General features: G+C 41.0%; 1 protein-coding gene across 2 annotated transcripts in view; it reads left to right on the top strand.

Moving 5' to 3' along the window:
• The window catches only part of LOC117220622 (uncharacterized), a 222,974-nt gene that overhangs the window by 161,636 nt on the left and 42,455 nt on the right, over positions 1–18,883 (top strand). For both annotated transcript variants that reach the window (XM_076518792.1, XM_076518793.1), the window contains exon 4: positions 11,124–11,183. In XM_076518792.1, the coding sequence (XP_076374907.1) occupies positions 11,124–11,183 (60 nt within the window). The remainder of the gene's footprint in view (positions 1–11,123; positions 11,184–18,883) is intronic.

Consider the following 18,883-nt stretch of genomic DNA (forward strand, 5'->3'; position numbering starts at 1 on the left):
GCGCGGACGACTGCGTTCGGCGCGGGAAAAATTGTTTTGCATTCTCTGAAGATCGGTGTACGTACCCAGAACATTTCTAGTGACAACGATTCTTGGTTTACGTGTAAAAAATTGCGAAAGTTCCAAATTTATAGACTTACTGAAAACGGTCCAATTTATGCAACGATCGTGGTCGCGATTACGCCACTGTAACTTTAGATACGATTGCTGAAATGGGATTAAAAAAATACTTCTATATTCTCTGAATATTGATAAATGTTCCTAGATAATTTCAAGTTAGTACGCTTCTTAGTTTCCGTGTAAAAAATTGTGAAAGCCCCAAATCTGTGGACTCACCGAAAACGGTCCAATTTATGCAAAGATCATACTCGCGATTACAGTGCTGCAACTTTCGATACAATTGCAAATTTGGAATAAAAAAAATATTTTTACATTGTTTAAAGATTGATGAATATATCTGCGGAGTGTCAAGTCGATACATTTCGTAATTTCGATGTGAAAAATTCCAAAAGTCGTCCTATCTTGTGCGCTCTTTAAAAAATGATCCACTTTATGCAGATATCATGATCATGATTGCGCTTCTGTATCTTTAGACAGGATTGCTAATTTCGAATGAAAAAAATACGTTTCAATTCTTCGAAGATTGACAAACATATCCGTGAAGTTACAAGTCGATACACAGTTTCAGTTTCGGTGTAAAAAATTCTAAAAATCGTTCCACCCTATCGACTTTTAAAACTGCATCTAAACTACTTCAAACATTAGCTTCACAGTTGCGCCATTGTAACTTTGGACACGATTATTATATTACTTCGAAAAAGATATTTCTGCATTCTCCAAAGACCGACGAATATATCCACGAAGTTTCAATTTCATACGCTATTAATCTCGTTAAGAAAAAATTCAGCATTTCGCAAAAAGCCTCGAGAATTGTAGCGAATCCAACGTTGCAAAAATCGCCTGAAATGTTCAGCGATTCGACACACCGAATTACCTCTCATGTCCACCATAAACGCATAACATTTCATTTCTCGACGCGAAGGCAGCTCGCGCGTCGCCTTGACTCGTAAATAACGAGGCCATTTTCGAATTGCCACGAGCCAAGGCCTGGCTCTCCAGCAGAAGAAGGGGTTGTAGATCTCTCGGCGTCGATGGCGCGCATCCCCGAACGGAAACCAATAAAGGGGTGGCTCTTTTATGCATCGAATGCGCGCCACGCGACCCCAACCCTTCCCCCTCATCAATTTCAAATAATTCCTCCGGCGACTATTTTTTCCCTTCGCTGTATCTACCGATGTTTCTGCTCGTTGTTCGTCGCACCCCCTGCATCGAGCCTTCAGAATCTCCCTAAACTCGAAAGCCCCGAATCACAGTGGTCCGCGAGCAATTATTTCGGAATCCATCAGTTTCGGGATTAAGCGTTTCGAGAGCGATTATCGGGGCCCGGGGGCCGATGATCGATCGATCCGACGCCTTTCCGAGCGCGTACTCGCCACCGAGAAGTCTAATTGGACGGAACGCAGCCGGCTACGTTTTTGCGATCGTATTATCCTCGTTACGGTCCCCGCGAAACATCGCCGATTCCTGGAAATTCCCGGCCCGACCAGAACGATCTGGTTAGCCTTTATGCCTCGAAATTATCGAGGCCACGTTGCGAGCGATCGTTTGCAACGGGGTGCAGGTGAAAAAGGTTCCCTCGGAAAGGCTGCCGATTCTCCGCCGGATCTCTCGACCCCTTTGTTACCTAAGAACCTTGTCCTCGGCAAGGAGCTCGCTCGAATTAATTCGGAAGACTCGAGTGTTCGGATAATCGAGCAGTTGTTCGGTTACGTTTGCTGCACTTGGTGAATCGAGTGACGGAGATTTGTCGTGATCGATGGTACAGGAATCTGATGCATTTATAACTAAATTGGGTAGCTGAAATATAAAAAAGAAGAAGAGGAATTTAATGATATTGTTACGTTATCTGCAACTTAAAATCGTCCTGGAACATTTTTATTTTGCACAGAGATCATTCCCAGGCTGTTTATTAAAGTTTTTAGACGAAGGAATATATTTTTAATCGTTAGACTGCTGATTTGTATGCGAAATAAAAGTTTTCTGAATTAATTGCGACAGACAAGAGCGAGGTAAAATGTTCCATTCTTACTTTAATCATTTTTAAAAGTTGATTTCTCTTTCGATTCATTGGTCAAAAGTTGAGAACGGTGTGATACTCTATTGTTCAATTATTCTATTATCTTCTCTGGTTTAATTTGAACATTCTAGAACATCGTTTTCATTATTAGAACTCGATATCGGACTTCCAAATATATTCAATTAATTTTTCAATTTCATTCTTCTCATAACAATGTCATCTTTTCGAAAAATGAAAGAATACGGAACATTTTAACCCGATACGACAGCGGAGGGATGAAATGAATTTAAATATATCAATGGATTAGATAGCTCTTGTCCTTAGTAACCGATGCAATCAATTTTTACTTGCACAAAAACCCATAGTAATTATCAATGAATGAACACAATTTTCATCTTCAATCTTCCCAAAACTCTATGGTCCAATAATGTTAAAAGTTTCTCCAATGGACATCCAGATTCCTTGGACTGTTCCGTAAAAATACGATCATCCAGGTGCGTGGTAATTAACCTAAAATTAAAATCCTCCCTCGCACCCTCGAGGGACGAAACGATCGAGGCAGTAAACTCCGAAAACATACTGACAGCTTCTTGCTCGATAGCCTCCGGAGTCATTGGACGCGTAGGAATCGAGGGTTGCAACCCTTTCGCGGGTGGAGCGAGGCTGATAATAAGAGAGAATGCTCGCAACCACCCCTTACGGTCCGCAGGGGGCAGGGGTTCGTTGGACAAGGCGGTCGCCATGGAGACGTAAGATCAAGTGGGCAGAGGGGCGGCTAGCGGCGGCGTCGCGGGGGTGGGTTGATTTCTTCATAACGGCCGCCATTATCGCGCCCTCCGACCGTGTGCCTCCTCCTCGGCTCCCTCCCTCCCTCTCCGTCCCACCCACGCTCATTATGTCCCGGGCCGGAAGGGAATATTCTTGTTTTAAAAATAATCGCCGGCAGCCGACGCCGCTGCCGGCCCGCGAATGGCGCCGTTTGTAATTGGAAAAAGTCTCGGCTCACGTGCAAGAACGCTGTTTCCAGCGGCTGCGTTTCTTCCACCCTTTCGCTGTACACCCCGCTTCCAATCCTGCACGATCTGCTCTTGGTCTGCACCTATCTCGGAGTTTCCGAGCCGTCTCTCCTCCTTTGGATTAAGATTTCGTTTTCTTGGAATCGTTTGACGGACCTTTGCGAATTCGTCGCGCGAATTCTTCTCGCGGAACTGGCTTAGGGTTGATTTGCGAGTAGAGGAAACTATTTTGGTCTTTGTTGTAATTAATGTTTGTGGAAGCTGGATGTTATTTAGCAGGATATTATGTAGCAATTCTGTCGACTATCGAAACTTAGTCTACTTTACTTATGCTTTATGGTCGCGGTTATGCCACTGTAACTCGAGAAGCGATCGCGAATTTTCGATTAAAAAAATATTTTCATATTCTTCGTAGATTGACAAATATATCTGCAGAGTGTCAAGTCGATACGCATTCTGGTTTCGATGTAAAAAATTCCAAAAGTCGTGCTACCTTGTGAGCACTCTAAAAATCGTCCAATTTATACAGATTTTATGGTCGCGGTTGCGTCGCTGTAACTTTAAGTATGATTACTAATTTTCGATTTAAAAAATACTTTCGCATTCTTTAAAGATTGACAATTACACCCGCAGAGTGTCAAGTCGATACTTCTTCTGGTTTCGATGTAAAAAATTCCAAAAGTTGTCCTATCTTGTAGCCTTTCTAACGATGGTCCTAAAGATCCACCTGTTTTACGAAATCAGTTCAAAAAATCGTCTCATTCTCCTCAAAACCGTGGCAAAGGAGAGCGAGCCAGGATCATTGTAACAGCACAGAGAGAAAAATCAGAGTTTCATTCCCCATCGCTATTCACGCCCGTTGTGTCGGCACGATTTCCACCCCATAGCAGCTGGAGGTTGGCAACGCGGTTTCCATATCGGCCGGTCAAGGGTGGTGCATACGTATTACAAGATGGTTCTTAAAAATTGATGAGAGGGCCGGCTCCACGCAAACTAGATGTATCCAGATGCCGCATCTTGTATTCATGGTGGTTCCTCGGCCGAAGGTAGGGAACGCGGAGAGAGAAAGAGAGAGAGAATGAGAAAGAGAGAAGTGGCCGGCGTGACTCGGCGAGACGAAAAAAATGGAAAAGTCGAGGAGCGCGTACTTACTGCGAATTCAGCGCGATTAGAATATATCGCGACGGAAATGGCGGTGTCGTTCCCCGGAAACCGCAGCCCCGAGAGCCGGCTCTGCGGGAGCGGTGCGGTTTAACCAACCCCCCCGCAAACCAACGAAATGTCAGCATTAATATTTCAGCCGTCTCTTGTGCTGTAGCGCTGGCCAACGGTCGCCTCTATGCTTATTACACTTATTGTATCGCGGCGAGGTTTAAATATTAAAATCTCGTTTCCCGGCGTAACCGGCCGGCCACCACGGAAGAACGTGGATCGATCCGATTTTGGTCGCGATTGCTCGCCGCCGTGGCTGACCTAAAATTTTTCCGAAACGACGTTCGCGAAATTTTCGCCGCGAGGGATTTCCCAAACGTGAAATCGCTTTCCGCAATTAATACGCGGCACTGGGCAATTAATTTGGCAGTCAGAGCTTACTAAAGCTCTCGAAAAGAAATAAATTGTTTATATGAATCGATAGATATAAATTAATATCAAACTCGCAATTTTTATATGTCAAATGAAAGTTGAAAATCACGATGCACTGATTACGATTCGACAAAATACTTTTCTCACGTCGTGATTAGAAATGGAATTAAATAAACAAGTCACGGGATAAATTAGTGCGCGATTTCAAAGTTTCACCAAGCTACAGAGAATTAAAAATGATAACCAATCAATCAATCAATTGATTAATTTTTTTCAGCACCTCTGATTGATCCTTCTTTCAGTGATAAAACAAAGGGTATTTTTTAAACACCGTGAAAAATAGACAGATTTAGGGCAGAGTCGATAAGGATGTAGTGTAAATAGACTACTAATGTAAATATTACATTAGGTATATTATTTTATTACTATTAAATATTACCTAATGTAATATTTACGTTATTAATTTACATTAGTAGTTTATTATTTTATTACTTTATTATTAATATTACCGAATAATATTAATAATAATATTATTACCTAATGATATTAATAATAACATTATTACCTAATAATATTACCAATTAATATAATATAACCTAATGACCTAATATAAATATATGCCGGTAAAATAACTACAGAAAAATGCATTTCTCTCTCTCGACTCTGCAATTTAGAAAACAGGGGGTGAGTTAGCACCGACTCTCATGCGCTTCCATCGTGCCGTGTCCGTGGCAAGCACAGTGGCCGTCCTCACCTGTCCGCAACGCCGACGAGTATCTGCACAGGTGTCCTGTGTGCATAACCGATCGGATACGTGCGCGATGGTTCCGCCACTTGCGAGGCTGACCTTTATGAATACTAAGGGAGAAGGGGTTGCACGCGATTCCGGCCTGTCAGGAGCCGGTCGTGCCGAATTAATAAGTGACTGGTTAGCTGACCGCGCGGCGGAACTCTCCGAGGAACCGATGTCTGTCTATCCTCGACACGAGAATATCAATGTCGTCGGCGAAACGTCGTCCGAGCTGTCGACGGATGATCGATTGCGAAACCATCGATTATTAACGCCGCAATCATTCCACTTATAAAATCGACTAATACGTTACTCTTGATTAGAGGAAATAATCGTGGGAACTTGAGCGTTCTGATGGAGCATCCCATAAATATTTACGATTTTATTTTGCAACTTTTCTCAACCTATTTACCGAGGGTACTCCTTCTGTACGCGTCAATTTGTTTATTAACTTTAATGAAACACGCGTACGTTTAAATTGAATTAAATTAATTAGTCGGAGTTTTAAGCGATGCAAGCAGCGTTGCATATGCATCGTTTGGAAAGTTTTGCATCTTTCGATTCTAGATAAATGAAATCTGTATTTAATTAATTAATCGTTACTAATAATAATTTAATTACGTCTCTCTTGCAGTATGAGGATTAAGTAGAAATGTATATCTTTTTCTTAATAATTCAGATAGGTTCGTTCAAAAATTCGAATAATTCGTCATTCGAATGAATTCAATGTTAAATAATATTTTTAAATTTTTCGAGTGTTTTCACAGTGTTTGATATTTCGCTTGTCCTCGGTCATAAGTGCATAAAAATCAGCAGTCCGGTAATAAAGAACACGATCTACTAAATATATTAGGTTGTCTGGAAATTAATTTCGTTTTTTTACCAACAGATGCATTAGTTGTATTTTTAATCTATCGCATAGAATCGAAGAAAATGTTTTACAAGTAATATGTAATATTACTAGTAATATTGCAAGTAATATGTAATGACAATACGGTTTAGAATGAAGTTGACTGATTAAAAATACAACCAACGCCTCTGTTCGTTTATTATTAAATTACCGAACAACCCAGTATATCGCAAAATTCGTAATTTCTATGAAAAATATTCCTTTGCGTGTAAAACAATCAATTGAAGCCAGTGCATCGTGGCGGCCGGCAAAAGTAAAAGTGAAGCCACCGAAGCTGATTCGGTTTTCAACGCGGCGGCGGCAGCCGATTTTCCGGCCGGCTGTAAATGAGATAAGGTGTTTAGGGTCTTTTTCCGCGAGGACACCGTGAATACGGTAGTAACTAGTTTACGATCCTCGGGAGGCTTTCCGCAGGAGCACGGAGGGTCGTATTTATTTAAGCTCACCTTTAAAATCGACTGTCACCGGCCCGATCGGGCGACATCGATTAATCGCGGCAGAAAAATATTTCCAGGTTAACTCGATTCTCTTCTTCTGCCCCGGCGACATTAACATTCGAACGATTCTGGATGACACTGATGGAGGATCGAGCGTCCGCAACCGGATATTTATGGACCGTATCGACGGCTGTTTAATCGATCGACGGATGCTTAATCGATCGTCGTCCCGTTCGTGCGATTTTTTCGCCGGTTTTTCCGCGCGAGCATCGGCGAGGCACACACACACGCGCCGCGCCGGGGGCGTTATTGCGGCCGTGACTAATGCGCCGCGCGGAAAAAGTCGATCCGCGAGCGGATACGAGGTCGGTGTTCATATTTAATGTAAACGTGTGCCAGTTTCCTCGAGCGGCAGTCCTTCGTTTAATAATGAAAACGAGCGCATCAAGGATCCCGCATTGTTCGCTTTCCCGGGACGCGGAACAATCGGCGGATTGTTCGCCACGGCTGCCTTTTCGGGACGAGCTTCGTGTCTCCGCGATCATGGGACACCGAGAGGCGTGCTTCTATTCGCGGATTACGCGATGCTATTTGGCAATTTTTACAGCGAATTCCAAATATAGTAAATTTTTCTTAATTTTCCATCGGCTTGTAAATAAAAATGGACCGTTCGGGAAGGGGAGATGCAATTATTCGAGCCTTGCATCTACTTTTTATAGTTGTTGACAATCGATAACTATAAGAATAAGCCGCGAGACTCGAATAATCGTTCTCCACTTCCCAAATTATCCATTTTTGTTTACAAGCCGAAGGAAAATTGGGGAGAATTTACTGTAGATTGATTTCTCTAAAAATCGTAGGTAAGACTAGACGAAATTCGTATCTCCGTTAATTACGCATTATTAATTGCAAACATGACGATTTTAGAGATCGAAGTATCTGCTTGTGATAGCACTTTGAAAATGGTACTTTGAGAATTCTAGCGACAATCCTCGATTTTTCTCTAACAAGTGAGATTGTTAGCGTGGCTGATCTCTCTTAGAATCGATCGATGCATAAAATACATCTCTGTTAATTATACATTATTAATCACAAATAAGGCGATTTTTGGTGTCGTAGAATTCGATTGTGGTACTACTTATTGACCAGAACATCAGAAACTACATTGAAAATGGTACTCTTCGAGATTTCTGTCGGCAATCCTCAACTTTTCTCTTGCAAATGAGAGTTTGAGAAGAGGAGATACGATTATTCGGGCTTTGCATTTCGTTTTTATAATTGTTGACAATCGGTAACCGTAAAATCTTCCCAAATTGAACATTTTAGTGTATAAGCTGAAGGAATATCGGGCAGAATTCACTGTACTTCGAAATTACAACCGCGGAAAAGCTGAATTATCCAAAGGGTTATCACAGCGTCGAGCGCGTTTTTCTTCGAGCCGCGGACGTCGTACAACGTTCAAAAAGCTGTCACTCAAAAACTAGCTATACTACCGCGACCAAAAAATTTGAGAATATAATTTGAACATTCTAGAACATTGTCTTCCTTATTAGAACTGAATATCTCGTTTCTAAGCATATCGAATTAACTGTTAATTCCACTACTTCGAAAAAGAAAACGTGGCTCAGCGTGACAGCAGACGGTTAACTTCCTCTGCGATTCTTTTTTTTGTAAAGAAACCACGGCACGCATCGCAGTCACATTCACCAGGTTTATTTATACGCGTTCGACGTCGTTAAAAAAAATGGTTTCGGTTAAATAAGAAGAATAAACACGATGTCAATGGTCACGCGACGGAAGTTTTATAAGCGCGACCTCACGGAGCTCGAGTCGTCTTATACGTTACTTTTTATCATAGAAAAGGCCGCCGCTCTTTCATTAGTAAGATGTAATTACTGGATCATACGTAGGCATAGAAACGAGCAAACGTTTCCTTTTTCATCGGCGGAATTATTCGAATTGGAAACGTTGTAATTATTGTAACTGTGACGATAATTAATTAATTCGCTGCGTGTCGCAGGATGTTCGCAAGACGAACGAACAAGAAAAATGAAGGCGCGCGTATGAGAAATCTCGTTTCCGGAGCGGCCACTAAAAATCAGGCTGTCCATCAGACCAAGGTCCGGCGATATGTCATCGTTAGAGCCCCCGTTATTTTCCACGGGGTCAGATATCCGCTCGTATTTGCGGCCCCGTGTTATCCAGTATTGAAATGTCGTCGTGTGTGTCCGAGGAAGCACCTCGGGTAAAGGAAAGGAAAGGTGGGATTATCTGAATACAGTCGTTCCAAGGGTGAGTTGCGACACCCCGGGGGGCAGTAGGTGGCCGCCCTCGAACAGTCTTCGCCCCCACCGCCGACCACGTGACGTATAGTGGTCATTCCAGCACCGAATTACCACCATCTTCTTTCTCGGACTGTTCGAAGGGCTTCGGATAGATTATTTGAATATCGAGCTTCACCCTGTTCCATGGGAACCGGGAGGCATGCTGCTGGGGTTGATGACCCGCCATGTGTCACCATGATTGGTCCTGGTTTAGCATAATTCGGATTGGTAACGGGGTGTCTGCGATATCTCGAAGATCGCGTTCTGTCCCCTCGGTTTAATCAGGTTAATCAGTTCCCTGCCTCTGCATACGGGTTTCTCGAAATTATGGGGGCCGCTGGGGATTTAGGCGGACCTCGAACTTTCCTGGTTTATGGTTATTAATATTCCTGATGATATTTGCTGTTTTTCTGAAGAATATATTTATTGGGGTACCTTTTGTGCACAGTATAAATTTTAAATGGGGCGTCTTGATTTAAATATTATTTATAATAATATAAATAATATAAATAATATATAATAATATATAATAATATATAATAATATATAATAATATAAATAATATATAATAATATATATAATATATAATAATTTATAATAATTATTATTTATAAATAGCACGAGTAAACATTGAAACTCTATATTGATAAATAAGTTTACAAGCATTTTTGGAAATTCATTGGTTTATGAAGGCTGTTAACCAATGCTGTGCATTCTCTAAAATGCATATTTTAAAATGCAATATCTTTCTCCTAGAATAATTATTTTTAAAGGGGAATTTGTGCTGTAATAGTTTCTCTGCTAGTAACAACGGCACATTGTTAAAAATTTATTAACATTGAGCACTCTTCCGAGAGTTTATTGATTTAGAAGCCCCACAAGAAATAATACAGTATATCCTCCAAGGTTAAATTATGACATAACAATATTAACGTGCAAAACTTGAATGTCTCTTCATCTGTTAAAATACATTTTCCTAGACAGTAAAATCATCTGCTGAAGTAGTTGCGAACCCTAGTATACCATTAACAGATGAATGTATTCGACGCAATACAATTGCAATGGTCTGTACCCTCCGCAACCTTAGGGTTCCTTTTCACCCCCAATCAATGACCAATATCAAAATTATCATGGAACATAAAACTCAAGTTCCCAATAGTAAATGTTGAATAATATTTTCCTACACAGTAAAAACAGCCTTTGAACAGGTGAATTTACCCCGAATAAAATTGAAGAGGCTGGCTGTCCCTTTGGGGGTCGATTGCATCATTAAATGGTGACTAATAACAAAATTACCATCGAATATAAAAATCAAGTTTCCAATAATAAATGTTAAATAATATTTTTCTACACAATAAAACCAGCCTTTCTTTTTTTTTTACCTCGAATGAAATTGAAATAGCCGACCGCCCCTTTGGGGGTCGATTGCACCATTAAACAGTGACCAATATCACAAAATTCTCATCGTATATAAAAATCAAGTTATCAATGGGAAACATTAATTAACATTTTCGTATGCCGAGTAAAAACATCCCTCAAACGGAAGAAGTCACCCCTAATCAAATTGGGGCGATCCACGGCAACAAACTTCGAGGTGTTTTTCACCCCCGGCCGGTGACCTCCAGCAAAATTCGCCACGAATATTTTTATCAGGTTACCGGTAATGAGTTCGCAAAAGATCGGTGTACCTGTCGGTTCTCAAGGTCGCAAAGTAGATTAAGGGGAGGGGGGAGGTTCGGTGTCAGGCCAGCCGGCAGTCCATCATTATACTGTCAGACACGGTGGAGATAAGTCGCGGCGCGTCGCTCCGGTGAAATTCTTTTTGGGCCTTGCGTCTATCATTTTTACGAGAAAAAGGCTAAGTTTCCCGGTCGGTTTTATAACGCGACGTCACTAACGAGGCACCGTTGCACTTTTTGTTCCAGCCAGCGACGCGCTCGGCCGAATCGATAAGGAGGAGCCAGCCTCGCCGGAATCCATACAAGGTGAGTTTGCACAGAGTTTCATCGTCCGTCTGTCGTTCGCTTCTCTCTCCTTCCTCTCTTCTTCTCTCTTTCTCTCTCCCTCTGTTCTTCTCTCTTCCTCTCTCTTTCTAGCTCTCTCTCTCCTTCTGTTCTTTGCTCTTTCTCTCCTTCTGTTCTTCGCTCTTTCTCTCTCTCCCTCGCTCTCGCTCTATTCTTCTCTCTTTCTCTCTCTCTCTGTTATTCCCTTTCTCTCTCTCTCTCTTTCTCTCTTTTTCTCATTTCTCTGGTCTCTCTCTCCGTCTTTTCGTCCCGCGATACGATTAACGTACCGAAGGGCTTAACCTTCGCCGATGGCAGGAACATAAATTTCACAAACGAATAATACGACACGGCGGACTTGAGCGAAAGCCGAAGTATCGGCATTATAAATCCGCGTCGTTATTTCTTCGCCTCCTTTTTGCCGGCGACCACGGGAACCGGCGTCGTTTAATTGCAACGATGAGCCTGTATCGTGCGCAGAAAATCGTCCGGAAAGGAAACGACTGATTGAGAAATTTTCAGACGGCGAAGAAGAAAGACAGAACGCACCGGGATTTTATTAATCGGGCCCTGTCGACGAGGCTGCTCCTCCGAACCGTCGAGACGCTCCTTTTCTGAGCGAAAAATCTGAAACGTCGAGCGTCGTTAGGCTCGACGGACTTTTTAATGGCCGACGATCTCGGTTGCTGCGGGCGCCGCGATTCTCGTGGTTCGCAAAATTCGGATCGCTTCCGGGAATTAATCGAGTTCAGGAAACGCGAGAAATATATGTAGAGAATCGGCAATTGGTCAGCAGTAATTGGACGATTAGATGTTTACGCGAGACAGAAATTATTTGGCTTGAAAATAAAAATCGTGCGGTTGCTTTTATTTTTAACGATTTATTAGATATATTACGAAAAATAATTGAAACCAATAATTGAAATTTTTCGAATACTAAATGGACGAAAAGTCGAGTGCATTGAATGATAAGAACAATCGTATGCAGAAAGCGATAAAAATGAAATAAAAATAAAATAAAATCTGCAGAAAATGAGAAAAATTCGAATGCAACGAAAATATCCCAAGTCAGAAAAAAGGTATTCGCTAAAAAGTCGGTAGAAATCTAATGAAGAATGCAAAGTAAAAGTTGCACCGCGGACTGGTAGGGAACAAAGCTTCGCAAAATACACAAAGGGAGCAGCCCACGGTCGCTGAGTCCTGCAGCATTGTGTCCCCTCCCCGGCCAATCCGTTTCCACGTAAAATATGTCATAAAACCAATTACACTTGGCGAGCACCGCCCACCATCTTGGCTCAGCGCGGCGGTTTGTCATTTGCCTCGGCGGATTCTTTCGCGGTGTATAACCGGCCTTTTAACTTCGGGCATTATCCGCCGGCCTTGCCCCACTCGGGCCGCCATGATTAGACCGCGGATCATTATGCAAAATAAAAGTGTTCGAGGACGATTGCCTGAGAAACTGGATCCGCGAGGCAAATTTATGTTCATTCTTTCCGTTAGTTGTTACCGTTCGGTCAATTCTTGCGACAAAATGGCGGCAGTTCGCAGAGAATTCTGGCGGAGCCATGACACAATTTTTGAATCAACGGTGAAACGTTGTGGAACGAGGGAAAAATGAGGAAAATTAGTAACAGATGTGGTTTGACGTCGGAAACATTTATTGAGGTTGTACGAAGATTTTAGAATTGTTTCGGATTCTGCATTTGTGCACGAATTTTGTTCTTGATATTACGATTCGCCATTTTTTATCAATTTTGCAATTGTGTTGTTACAATTTACGTCTAATTGCTTCATGTACTAATACAGGTTCGATTCCATTTTTATTTTATTTTCGAGTAATTTTTTGAGTAATTTTTTAATTGACGAAGGAATCCTTTCTTCGATTCTAATTTTTGTAGAATTGTTTATTATTTTATAAAACGTCTACTATTTTTTAAAATGTCTACTATTTTATAAAGTATCTACTATTTTATAAAATGTCAACTATTTTTTAAAACGTCTACTATTTTATAAAATGTCAACTATTTTATATAACATCTACTATTTTTTAAAATGTCTGATATTTTATAAAATGTCTAATATTTTATAAAATGTCTACTGTTTTATGAAATGTCTACTGTTTTATGAAATATCTACCATTTTATAAAACGTCAACTATTTTATAAAATGTCTACTATTTTATATAACATCTACTATTTTTTAAAATGTCTGATATTTTATAAAATGTCTAATATTTTATAAAATGTCTACTGTTTTATGAAATATCTACCATTTTATAAAACGTCAACTATTTCGTTAAATTGTCTACTACATCGGCGTTTGCCATGGAAATGAACGCTGCCGATTCCCATTGTACGTCCAATCCGACAATATCAAGGAGATAGCGCGTCTCGGGTTGCTCGCTGATTTCAGACAGAAATTGACCGCCGTTTACCAGCCCGATTTTTCAGAAAGTCACGATCCACGTACGTGGAAGACGGGAACGAGACGCGCCGCGCCGCTCTGATCCGCTCGTTAATGTCCGGCGTCTCCGTCATTACAGTCCACGGCGACGTAGATCCCCGACGTGTTACGCTCGGCGACACGTGACAGCCGTTCTCTAGATTCTAGACGACGCGAACCGTCAGCAGAATCGCTGGCAAGCGCGGAGAGGCAAAGAGGGTCGACGGTTCTCACGCGAGCCTAAATTATCCGACACAGGAATCCTCGTCGCGTGAGAAGTTTCCGTCGCCCCCGGAATTTTCGCGATCGCCGCAGCAGGACTTTTCCTCCAGCGGATTCGATGCTCGCATTCGGTGACGTTCGATCGTTACACCACTTAGATGCGGCGAGGAAAAGTTCTTTTTTAGATTGAAGCTGGAGTGTTGCAGATTATGAGAAAAATAGGGGGATGGAGTGAGAATATTTATAAAAGTTGACGGTTCGAAGCTGATTGTAGGTGACGTTAGATGATTCTAGCGATGAGTTGCAGTGACGAAATATTTATAGATTGAAACTGAAAGCTTGCAGATTGTGGGTAAAATTATAATATTTGAATATTATTATAAAATTATAATACTTGTGAAACTTGCTGATCTTGGTCGAAGTTAGAATTCGGTCATTGTAATGTTGGGTCTCTTTTTTTGGTAGATTCAGATTTCTGTAGATTTTAGTTAAGTACGTAATTGTTCCATTAGACGAATTTTTCTATGGAAATTGCAACTGAGCTTCTTCTATTATTATATTCAGTATGCAAAATTTGCTTAAAATCAACCAAATGCGAGTGGGGTGAAAGAGCACTCAATATCGTGCATCTCAACTCTTTTACCCTGTCAATACTGAATTTATTTAAACTTTCTAATATTATCATTATAATGCATGCTAGAATTCAGAATGTTATTCCAACAAAATTTATTCCTGCAAAAGAATCAGTGCAGTTCAGCAATCAACTGTATCAATGCAGTTCCAAAAATTTTAAAATGAAAGTATGTGTATGTGTTTCATTTAATACTATGTGTAGTATTAAATGAAACTGGTCAGAATTTATGTTAAATAAAAATATGGAGATTTATTATTGAATAGAAATTTAGTGTAAAATTTGGTGTTAAATAATGTTGTTCAAATGTAGCGTTGAATAAAACTAGTCAATTTTAGAGTTGAATGAAATTGTTCAGTGTTAAATAATATTGTTCAAATTTATTGTTGAATAAAACTAGTCAATTTTAGACTTGAATAAAATTGTTCAGTGTTAAATAATATTGTTCAAATTTAGCATTGCATAAAACTGTTCAGATTTAGCATCGGATAAAAATTGGTGTCGAATAAATTGTTCAATTTTTCCGGTACTTGTCAGACCAGCAGATTAAAATGCCAGAGTGTTCCGCCACGTTTCGTAATTTCATGGAGCGAAGACAAATTGAATTACACCCCCAGCTTTTCCACCCCTTCGCTTTCTCGCGAAGGCCTACGTTCGGCACCTGCCGCGGTGGAAATTGTACCTGCACGCACAGTTCCATCCTATTTCGCGTAAGAAGTCGGTCGAAGAGGAGGAGGACAGTAAAAGAACGTGAAAGAGAGGGTGAAAGAGGGACGAAAAATGGAGCGGGTGGCGTGGTGGCGCTAGGCGATCGGAAGTGTGTCAAATTACAGAGGTCCGTGATATTAATGACTCCTAATGACATGCCTCACCCCCTTCGTCCTGGGTCCGGTCTTCCACCGGGTTAGCTCGGCTCCCCACCAATCCGAGGTCCGATTTTCTCCTACCCGGCGACGACCGGGCCCCACTCTCCTTTCGGTCCCTCGACCGAACCGCTGCACCGGACCCGATTCACGGAATCGGCATTAAAGATACAATTACTAATTGACGGAGGCTAATAGCAATAAGACAAACAATGGGGCTAAATGCTATAAAGTAAAACACAGGTCGGCCCATGAAGCCAACCCCTTCCCTTGCTTCCCCCGCTGCGGATGATCGTTCGCTGCTTCTCGGTTTCGCCCACTTCGTCTTTTGCGGTCGTAGACAGTCATGGGTAAAAATATTTCAACTAAGAAATACAAATATTTGCGGACACACCGTTCCACTCTCGGCTGTGCTCTGCACGCGCTGCTTCGTTTGGAATTGTAATTTATTTCTTGTACCTAATGAAATACTGGTTGATTGGTCTTCGTTGATTATACAAACATATAATAAGTAGTCAATTATGAGGAACAGAGATCGAATGAAAATTAAATGTACCTTGTAATTGTTTTATTGAGCCAACAGTAGCGCAACGACGGTCTTAAATTCTTCCAATATCTCCACAGTAGTATTACATTACGCTTATATATATATTTATCGCGAATGCTTAAAATCCGCAGTCTGATAATTAGTATTAAAATACATATTTTACGATATGAAGATGAAGTAGTTAAATGAAAGAAATATTTTCTTTATTGGGCGTGAAATGAGACACTTGATTATTATTTCCTGATAATATTATTTGAGATATGTACTTTGTTGAATAGAAGCAGATATTAAATGTTCCTGTTTAATTCATTAATTAAGAGAAATATGAGAGAAAGCTTATTTATATATTATATTTATATTTATACTTATGTTATATTTATATTTATATTATATTATATTTATAGCATTTATAATACTATCTCAATTAATTATTTTCAGTACATTTTAAAGAAAATATTACTTCAATTAATAATTTTCTTTACCAGAACTTAAATAATTATTTTCAATAGATGTATCTATCTCTTTGACGTCAAATAAATCTTGAAACATTCTTTCATAGAAACCAGAGTGTTTCATTAACTATTTCCAACACTTTTTCAAATATTTTTACCCAGGTCTGGTCGTAGACGCGAAGTCTCTCTCTCTCTCTCCCTCTCTATTTTTCTCTCTCTTTCTCTTCTTTCCTCTTAGTTACGACCGGTTCAGGATTTCCGAGAGTCCGGTCCAAGCGCCGATTTTTTGCGATTGTTCCCTCGCGAGACCGAGCTTTGTTAGCATCCCGGGGCCCGATCTGTCGCGATGCTTATTTTTCGATCGGGGGACCACGCTTTTGATGCGGCCCCGATCGACGACCAAGGTCGACCACGAACAATGCGGCCAGACGCTGAACTTCGAGCGTTCCGAGGCTTCAACCCTCCAGGTTCGCCGCCGCCTGGGTCCCCGGAGACCCGTCGCGTATCCAATACAACTTCACCCGAAGATTGCTCTAATTATCCGGGTAATCGATCGATAACTTATCGAGTTTTAGTGATGAAAGTATTTCAGAAGATTATGTCAAACGACGTGGTTTTTTTTTGCGGAACAATTATCGCAACATTTTGTTTCCGTTTTTTATCGATTGCGAACCTCCAGTAAATATTTTCATGCATAATATTGCAAACGACATTCTCCTAATTTTATGAAAATTCATTTAATCCACTTTAATCCATCTTCGCCGTATTTTCTTCACAGTAATAACGCTTGAAACTGTTCCGATTGCAATAATTTTTTAGAAAAAAAGGAATATTGATTGACTAGACTAGAATTTTATGCATTCGTGGCAAAATTTAATAATTGCGATTTTAAATAGTGAAAATATTAAAAGGATTCTGAAGTGTCAATGAATTTCGATTAATCTGTCAGAATTATTAAAAAGAGAACGTTCTATTTAGCTTCTGCTTCGTGCAATTAACGCAAATAATATTTATTATGAGAAAATTATTTCCAGTAAGAAGAATCGAATAACATTCATATTTAACAGCGAATCGCTGTAACAGACTCGTCAAAGTGCGTCGTTGAAACGGTTGCTCCACTGTCGAACGAAGTCAGTCTCTCCCGATCGAACCCGTGCCATTCAGCATTCCGTTAATTAAAATTACAAATTCTGCATGTAGAGTTGCAGCAAGAGCCGCGCAGTCCTCCGTGGCTGAGAGACAAGAGCGTAGGCCGAGCGCGTTGTTCGGCTGCTGCCGCCGCTAACGAATTGCCGATAATTAACTCCCGGGGCTGACATTCGGACGGTTCTCTCGGATCGACGTGGTTGCGAAACCCGACGGGAACTCGGGCCTGGCTATCATTCGGAATGCAAGTAGCCGCGATCGATATGATCCGCGGATGCTAATCGAATCTGCTAATCGTTTATTCCTGCGTCGTACAGGCACACCTGTTCGACCGATATGGTCAGACCAGAGATTCTTTTAACGCGGGCTTCATGGAGATCACTCGAACGGAGAGAACGGCCAAGTCCCTCATCATACTTTGTAATGTAAACTCCCGACGATATTTTCTTCGTTCTTTGTCCCGTTCCTTCCTTTTTTTCTCTCCCTCTTATTATTGTCCGGCGACGCGGTTCTCGAACGTCTCTTAATAACGTCGCGATAATCGAGAAACCCCGTCTCGAATCCCCTTTTTTTCGCCACGGTCGCGGTAATCTACGGGTTAATTCGCCTCCACCTGTCGATCCTTATCCCAGCGACTCGAGACCCATTGTTTCCGCCACCCTTTCCTTCCGATCCAGGTGCGAAACGATCGGACGTCGATGCTGGAAATTCGGTTTCCGAGCAAAAATAGCTCGCTCGTGTTTTATGGCGAAAATCACTGGATCGGATTAAAAGCGCTGGAAACGCTTCAAGAATTCAACGTACCGAGCAGTAAAAGCGACTGACGCGTCACACTTTGCAAGAATAATTAGCTGAATTCGTTTAAATATTAGCATTTGTTTTTTTATTAGTATATAGATTTGATTTAGTAGAAATTTATTGAATTATTTTCTGCCAAAGCGTCTCTGTAATTCCAACAATTTTATCATAAAAAGTGTGAAACTGGTCATTTTTTTGTATCAAAATTATGCAGACAATTTTTATCGTGCACAAAAAATCCACATTTTCTAAAGTTGGTTCCAAGTGGCAAGTTTTATTTCATTGTTCGCGATTGCTATGAGACCCGAGCGTCTTTCTGGTGTTATTAGCCTAACTGGTGCACAGAAAATCTATCTGTATCGTTACTGTATCGTTACACTTGGAGGCGCAACTAGTAGGCCAATGGAAAAAGAGCTAGTTGGCGAGGAAAAAAGTTAAGTGATCAGAAAAAGAGGCAATTGATCAGAAAAAGAGGTAATTCGTCAGAAAAAGAACTAATTGATAAGACGAATCCGCTTAGCACTGCTCCAAGTGACAAACTCGTGTCGTCATTAAAATTGCTACGATTACTCGAGCGTCTT

Source organism: Megalopta genalis, chromosome 2, assembly GCF_051020955.1.
Source record: "Megalopta genalis isolate 19385.01 chromosome 2, iyMegGena1_principal, whole genome shotgun sequence".
Classification (NCBI taxonomy): Eukaryota; Metazoa; Arthropoda; class Insecta; order Hymenoptera; family Halictidae; genus Megalopta; species Megalopta genalis.